The following is a 7,993-nucleotide window of genomic DNA, read 5'->3' as shown; positions in this document are numbered from 1 at the left end:
CACCTCCTCGGTTACAGCCTGCCCTCCTGCCCTGACTGTTGGCGGCCCTGCTTGGGGCTGCGGCTGGACGTCCAGGCTGTGGCGCCCCGCCCAGTGCCCCGAGGCGACCGTCCAGCTTTGCCACAGTTGCCCACTTTCCCTGGCAAGCCACCTGCTCCTGCTGAGCCTCGGGGCCTCGGCCTCTGTCAAACAGAGCAGTGCTGAGGGTCCCATGAAGACATGCTCCCCGTGGCTCCACGACCACCTGGACTGTCCCTGTGTCTCACCTCCCCCCTCCCCCCCATCCACCTCTCCTCTCACAGAGAACATCTGGAACCAAAATTCCCTGTGTTGTTGCCACTTGCCACTGCCCAGTGGCGTCTCCCATAGCACATCAGGGTTCAAGGGAACCTAGTTTGAAAAACTTGAGTATTAGGAGTTCCCTGGTGGCTTAGTGGTTAGGACTCCATGCTTTCACCGCCCAGGGCCTGGGTTCAATCCCTGGTCAGGAAATGGAGATCCCACAAGCCTCACAGCGTGGCCCCCGAAAAGAAAACGAAACAAACAACAACAACAAAAAAGAAAAACATGAGTACAACAAAAAGGGTGGAGCCCATAGAGCCAAGTGCTGAACGAACACAGAAAGTGCTTCTCTGAGCCTCGGTTTTCCCACCTGAGAGATGGGTTCAAGGTCATCTACCTGCCTACCTGGGGAAAGTACTGTATAAGTGAGAGGGCCATCTGTCTGTCCTGCACCAGGAGCAACCCAGGAAGGTCAATCACAGAAGAGAGGCTGGGGGGGGCGCGGAAATTCACTCCAAGGGTCCTGTGGGTGGCTCGTGGCTAGACAGCCATCCTCAGAGCAGCAGAGCCTGAGCTGTGAGAGGGCCCAGGTGCCACCGGGCCAGGTTGGCACCATACCCTGAGAAGCAGAGGTGTTGCTAATGGGATCACAGCATTAAAGACTGGATGCAAATGGCCGGGTACCAGATGTCCATCCGCATTTCCCAGGAGCTATGTGGTACCACAGCAGGAAGGGCAGGGAGGAGCCGGACTTAAGTAGGGGTCCCAAGCTCCCACCCACACAGGTGGCCAGGCTAAGGGAAGCTCTGTATGTGTATGGGGGAGAGGGCGTGTGCGCGCGCACGCGCGCGTGCAGGCATGCGCATGTTCCACAGCTTACGATCCTGCCAACACCTCTCCTGAGACCTGAGCCTCACTCCCGGCCCAGCCTGATGCCTCTGCCCAAGGCCCCAGTGGGCAGACTTGAGCCTGGGGTCCTCACCCTTGCTGCCAGGTGGTACCTGAATGGGGGAGGCAGACAGGCCAGGTGGCCAGGTGAGGATGTGCCCTTCATGCCCTGCCTGCCTGCCTGGGTTCAATCCCTGGTCAGGAAATGGAGATCCTTTCATGGTGGCCCCATCCTTCACCTCCCTCCCTGCCTCTCCAACTGGCCGTCCCCGCCTCCGGGTTCCACTTGACCCTTATCCTTCTGCAGATGTGAAATGTAAGGCTCCCCACTGAGAGAAAGACTGGGTAGGGGTCCTCCCACCTGCGATCCTGAGATTGACCAGATGGCATCAGATTGCCCATGGAATCTGAAGGCAGAATTTTGCAGGTTTGAATTACGACTTAGCTACTTCTGGGCCGTGTGACTGCAGGGAGGCCCTTATCTCTCCAAGCGTCCTTGCGGGATGGTTGTGAAAATGAACCAAGAAATCACAGACCAGGGCTATGGTCCTCGAAGGAGCACTTGTCCCCTGTCTTGGCTGGCAACATGCCCAGGCCATGGGCTCGAGACTTCTCTGTAAAATGGGGATAGGAGGTTTAAACAGATAATGCACTCAAGTCCTCAGAAGGGGTCCTTGGATGGGTAGGCACAGTAGAGGTGCAGTAGCCAGATGCCCCCTCCTCTGGGTGAGCCCAGGGCACACCCCCAAGTTTGGGCGTATCCTGTTGCAGTTTCCAGCCACCACACCACTTGAATCCATTGGTGATCTTGAGCCAAACACTGAGCCCACTTTCTCTAGGCCCAGAGAAGCAGCTCAGGCTTCCCACAGGTTCCTTGGCCTGAAAGGGATTGTCCAGTGCCTGGAAGAGGGCCGGGGTGGGTTGTAAGGGATATGGTGCCAGGATCAGGGAGAGGCCTGGGGCCAGCGAGATTCGTGGGCATCCTGGGACAGGGGCTGTGTCCAGCCTGGGTGTCTAGAGCCCAGCGCCAACATAAGCAGCCGGGAGAGGAGCACGGGCTAGCCGCACCCACTGCAGAGGGTGGGAGAACGTGTCCAGAGGCGGAAGGGGCGCGCGGAACCCTCAGGGACCCCGGAAGCGGCGCGCGGGACGGTTGGCCGCGGCCAGGGTAGCGACCGTTGGCGAGCGGCGGCCTGGGCCAGGCGAGGCCAGGCGTCTTGCTCGGCCGCGACCACCATGACCAAGGACTCGCCCAGCCCTTCTGGCGGCGGCCGCGTGACACCCAAGAAGCCGGCTACTCCGGGCCCAGCGGCAGCGGCGCTGGAAGAGCAGAGGCGGGAGCTGGAGAAGCTGCGGGCCGAGCTGGAGGCGGAGCGGACGCGCGGGCGGGAGGAGCGGCGGCGCTTCGCTGCCCAAGTGCGGCAGCTGCGGGAGGAGGCCGAGCAGGAGCGGCAACAGCTGGTTGATCACCTGCGCTCCAAGTGGGAGGCGCAGAGCAGCCGGGAGCTGCGGCAGCTGCAGGAGGAGCTGCTGCGGGAGCGCGAAGCCGAGATCCGGCAGCTGCTGCGCTGGAAGGAGGCCGAGATGCGACAGCTGCAGCAGCTGCTGCACCGCGAGCGCGATGGCGTGGTGCGCGAGGCCCGGGAGCTGCAGCGCCAGCTGGCAGAGGAGCTGGTGAACCGCGGCTACTGCGGCCGCGCGGGGGCGCCCGAAGACGCCGCAGCTCAGTGCCGCTGTCGCCTGCAGGAAGTGCTGGCGCAGCTCCGCTGGGAAACGGACGGAGAGCAGGCTTCGCGCATCCGCCACCTGCAGGCGGCACTCGACGTGGAGCGCCAGCTCTTCCTCAAGTACATTCTGGAGCACTTCCGCTGGCACCCCGCCTTGTCCGGCACCCCCGACCCCCAGGCCGCGCATTCTTCAGAAGAGCTACCCCCTGAGGCCGCCGCCAAGTCCTCATGTCGACTAGAACCCCTTGACGGCCTGAGCGCGGGCGCCCGCGCGCGCTCCCGCTCCCTCGACCGGGTGCCCTCAGCGTGCTCCAACTCCCCGGACAGCGTGCTCCCCGCGCGCGCCAGCTCCCTCGATTCCTTGGCACCAGCGCGTTCCCTCTCGCTCGACAGCACCCTGAGTCGCCCCAAGGCCCCCGAATCCTCCTCTCCAGACGCCTCCATCCCAGGGTCCCTGAGCCCCCCACCGCCACTATCGGAGCGCAGGAGACCTAGCGACCTGCGAGGAGGGGAAGAGTCCGGGAGTCAGCCCTGCGAAGCCCTGAACCCCCTGCCGCCGGGCCCGGACTACCGCGAGCTGCTGAAGCAGAACTCGGAGCTGTCCCAGGCTCTGCAGGTGCTGGCGCGCCGCTGCTCCGGCCTGCGCGAAGAGAACCTGCAGCTGCGGCGCGCGGGCTTCTCCGACAAGGAGGGCGAGAAGGTGAAGCGACTCAAGGTGAAGCACGCCGAGCTGACCGGCCTCGCGCGGCGCCTGGAGGACCGGGCCCGCAAGCTGCAGGAGACCAACCAGCGTGCTGTGAGCGCGCCTGTGCCCGGCGAGAGCCGCGCGGGCCTGGAGCTGTGCCAGGCCTTCGCCCGCCAGCGTGCGCGGGACTTGTCGGAGCAGGCTAGCGTGCTGCTGGCCAAGGACAAGCAGATCGAAGAGCTGCGGCAGGAGTGCCACCTACTGCAGGCGCGCATCGCCTCGGGCCTCAGCAGCGCCCCGCTCGCGGTCGGGGGCGCCGCCTGCGCCCAGTGGCTCAACGTCAGCGACCTGGACCGGCTGCAACGCGAGTCCCAGCGGGAGGTGCTGCGCCTGCAGAGGCAGTTGACCCTGCAGCAGGCCACCAGCAGCGCCCGGGCGGAGGCGGGCGGCCAGAGTGCGCCATGCGAGGAGGTGCGGAGCCAAGTACAGGCGCTGGAGCGCGAGCTGAGCGCGCAGCGACGAGAGTGCGCGGCGCTGGGCGCGCAGGCAGCGGCGGCGCGGCGACGCGGCGAGGAGGCCGAGGCGAGGCTGCAGGCGGCGCTCCGCGAGGGCGCCTGGCTGGCGAAGGAGAACGCGCGGCTGCAGGCCCAGGCCGACTGGACGGGAAAGGTGGCGGACGACAACAAAGACGTGCGCGGGCAGCTGGGCCTCGAGTGCCGGGAGAACAACACCGCCGGCTTGCTGGCGGGGCAGCTGTTGCAGCAGGCGGCACGAGGGCAGGACAGGCAGCAACAGCTGCAGCACGACCAGCAGAAGGCCCTGTGTGATCTCCAGACGGCCTGGGAGGAGATGCGGCCACTGCAGTGTCAGCCTGGTCACCCTCCCCAGGAACCCCGCGAGGCCCCGCCAGCCCCGGAGTCCCAAGTGAGAAGCAGTGGAAGAACCAAGTTGCAGCTAGGGCCTGAGGACCAAGCATCGTCTCAGCCTAGCAGAGCCAAACCAGAGAAGAAGGAAGACTCCCTGATGGAGAACCCAGTTGCCCTCGGGGAAGCAGCCAGTGCCCCCAAAGTGCCAGACAGAGTCCCAAGCAGCCGACCTCTGGACTCCAGGCCCCAGGCCAAGAAAAACAGCTCCCAGTCGAGCTCCTCCTCTGAGGTGGAGTCCATGTGGGCCCCTGTGCCATCCTGCCCTACTCTGGATGTGGACACAGCCAGCGAGGTGGAAGATCTGGAGCCCTATAGCTTGTCCTCGACCCTGGAAGTGGGGGGTTCGGAGGCCCCCACCACCCCCAAGCTCAAGGTCTTCCTGGCTCGGTATAGCTACAACCCATTTGAAGGGCCCAACGAGCACCCTGAGAGCGAGCTGCTGCTCACAGCTGGGGATTATGTGTATGTCTTTGGGGACATGGATGAGGATGGCTTCTACAAAGGGGAGCTTGAGGACGGCCAGCAGGGGCTGGTGCCGTCCAACCTGGTGGAGCAGATTCCAGATAGTGACATCCTGGGCTGCCTGCCCCATGAGTTCCCTGACCTTGGCCCCACTCGACTCCCGGCTGGGCAGGGCAAAACTTCGAAGGAAGACACTGGTCACAGCTTAGTACCTGGAAAAGCCCAGGGGACAGTGGACAGGGGGCCACACGCGACGACGGTGAGGGTGGGCTCCAAGACCAAAGTAGCAACAGAAATCTCAGATGCCAAGATGGAAGATGACCGGCTGGGCTCTCAGCAGAGCATGGGCAAGCAGGGCTTGTCCAGATCTCTTCTGGGGACCAACAGTGTCTTTTGTGTGGCCCCTACGCAACTTTACCTGAAGAGCATTACAGCCACATCGGCTGAGATCACCTGGGTTGGCAGCAGCCACCCCCACATGGTGTACCTGGATGACCTGGAGCGTGCCCTGACCCTAGCGGGCGTGAGCTGCTACACCTTCCACCACCTGCATCCCGGCACGAGGTACCAGGCGAGGGTGGAGGTGCACCCACCATGGGACTCGCTGCCGGTGCGCTGGGAAACAATGTCCTCCACCATCACCTTCAACACACCCTTGGCGGGCCCTCCTCACCCTCCGCTGGACGTGCTGGTGGAGCGCCACGCCTCACCGGGCCTCCTGGTGGTCAGCTGGCTCCCCGTGACCATCGACTCAGCTGGGTCCTCCAACGGAGTTCAGGTCACCGGCTATGCTGTGTATGCCGACGGGCTCAAGGTGGCAGAGGTGGCCGATGCCACTGCCGGTAGCATCCTGTTGGAATTTTCCCATCTCCAGCTGCCACCGATGTGCCAGAAGATCTCGGTGAGAACCATGTCGTTCTGTGGAGAATCCCTGGATTCGGTGCCGGCTCAGATCCCTCACAACTGCGTCACCTGTCTCCAATTGCCAGAGATGTCTCCCTTTAGCTGCATCTGTGGGGACCTGTCCACCGGCAGAGTGACCTTCCCCATCTGCCCTCAGAGGCTGGTGCTGGCTCCCCCGAGGGCCAACGCCAGTCCCCACAGCCCTGGAAGCTGTGGGGAGCCCCAGGCCAAGTTTCTAGAAGCATTCCCTGAAGAACCCCCAAGGAGGCAGTCCCCAACTCCCAGACTGAGTTCAGACGGAGAATTTCCAAGTGCAGAGTCAGGCAGCCAAGCCCAGAGGCCCATAGAGGCCCAGGAGCTCTCCAGAAAGGACCAGCTCATCCAGAAGAGTCCCCGGAACCACAGGCCACCTCTGCCCCGGGGCCAGTCTCGGGGGGAAGAGAACCAGAACCGGCACGTGGGCACCAGCCAAAGCCCTGCTGTAGGAGTCATCTGTCCGTCCCCTGAGTGTGGACCCAGGAAAGAGCCGTGTCAGAAGGCTGCCCTTGAGAAGGTCCTCAGAAAAAAGCAAGATGCCCCAGGATTCACCACTCCCCAGCTGGGCATCAGCCAGCGATACGTGTTTGACTTCTGTGACATTCTGCAGGAGGAGGCAGGGCGCTTCGGTCTGTGGGGCACAGAGGGGCGAGAGCAGAGGAAGGAGCTCAGGAGACAGAGTGGGCCAGGCCAGGCTCTGGGGGGCAACAGAGAGGGCTGGTTCCAGGAGCCCGGCTTGGCGCTGTGTCCCTCTCCATCCAGCAGGGTCATCAGGATGTCCAGGGGTGGCGCCCCACCGCTGGGAACAAGGGTGGACCCTCCAGCCAAGGTCTTTGGGGCCCTCTCTGATTACATCCCCCTGGTGATGTCTGCCACCCCCGAGGCTGCAGAGGAGGAGCTGGCCTTCCGGAAAGGGCAGTTGCTGAGAGCGTGGGGCTCTCAGGACACCCACGGCTTCTATCGTGGTGAACACGATGGGCAAGTGGGCAACATCCCCGGGCACCTGGTGGACAAGGTGGACACGGGCACGGAGTTGACTGGTGGGAGGTGGCATTTGCTGGGGCAAGGGTACCTGCCCTCCGTGGCCCACCTCGATAACTTTGGAGGGCTTGGAGGCCCCCAGGGCTCCTTTCCCCTGCCGCAGGGGAGCCCCAGAAGGCCCTCACTGTGGACTCCAAAGACCATGGTGGTGGCTCTGGACTATGACCCCAGGGATGGGCCGGCAGGGGGCCTGGTGAAGGGCAAGCTGTCACTGAGGGTGGGGGATGTGGTCACTGTCTATGGGCCTGTGGATGACAAGGGATTCTACTATGGGGAGTCGGGTGGCCACAGAGGCCTGGTCCCAGTCCACCTGCTGGATCACATGTCCCTCCAGGGAGAGTGAGTGCAGCTCCCCGCTGGGGTGGTGGCCCTGGCTGCCTGCACCCCACATGCGGACCCACCACCAAGCCCTCCTCACTTTGTGTGCAGCGCCTGCTCCATGCACCAATGCTCGGAACACTCAACCATCCCAGTCCTCCTGGCCTCGAGGGCAGCAGGGCTTAGGTCTGAATGGACCTCTTTCCAGAAGAAAGCAGAGCAAGTAGCCCCCGAGAGGCTGACAGGCTGGTAACCAGCAAGTTTTTGGAGAAGTGCCTTTTTCTGCTCCACCGTGTTTTCTTTCGGAGTTTAGCCTTACTCACCCATTGCCTTGTATGAAAGTCTCAAGAAAAGCCTGCCTCTTAAAAAATAAAAAAGCGATCAGAATGTTATTTTTTCTATCTTTTCTTCAACTCCTCTTTAAAATATTCATAGAAAAAAGAAAAAGGATATTTTAGAAGTGAAAGCACAACCAAGGAACCAAGCCCTCCTCTCCTCCCTCTCTGCAGACATGTTTCCCTGGCGGGGGCGGGGGGAGGGTGCGAACCCTTTAGGGAGGCTAAGCTCAGAGTCGGCTGGCAGGGCCGCGGAGGGTCCAGAGAAGAGCCAGGACTGAGAAGCAGGGCCCCACAGGGTGTCCCTGCAGGCGGACTGTGTCCCTGGGGTCAGCCCTTTGTGGAGGGTGGGGTCAGCACATCCCAGCTGGGGGTCCCCCTCTGTATCTT

General features: G+C 62.9%; 1 protein-coding gene across 1 annotated transcript; it reads left to right on the top strand.

Moving 5' to 3' along the window:
* The first annotated feature begins 2,406 nt into the window (after nt 1–2,406).
* Nucleotides 2,407–7,413, top strand: LOC131742823 (RIMS-binding protein 3A-like). Its single transcript, XM_059041109.2, has one exon. The coding sequence runs from the start codon at nt 2,407–2,409 to the stop codon at nt 7,291–7,293; it is 4,887 nt and encodes a 1,628-aa protein (XP_058897092.2). The 3' UTR covers nt 7,294–7,413.
* Nucleotides 7,414–7,993: the final 580 nt, after the last annotated feature.

This window comes from Kogia breviceps, chromosome 15 (genome assembly GCF_026419965.1).
Source record: "Kogia breviceps isolate mKogBre1 chromosome 15, mKogBre1 haplotype 1, whole genome shotgun sequence".
Taxonomy (NCBI): domain Eukaryota; kingdom Metazoa; phylum Chordata; class Mammalia; order Artiodactyla; family Physeteridae; genus Kogia; species Kogia breviceps.
This window is presented reverse-complemented; position numbering and strand designations above follow the sequence as displayed.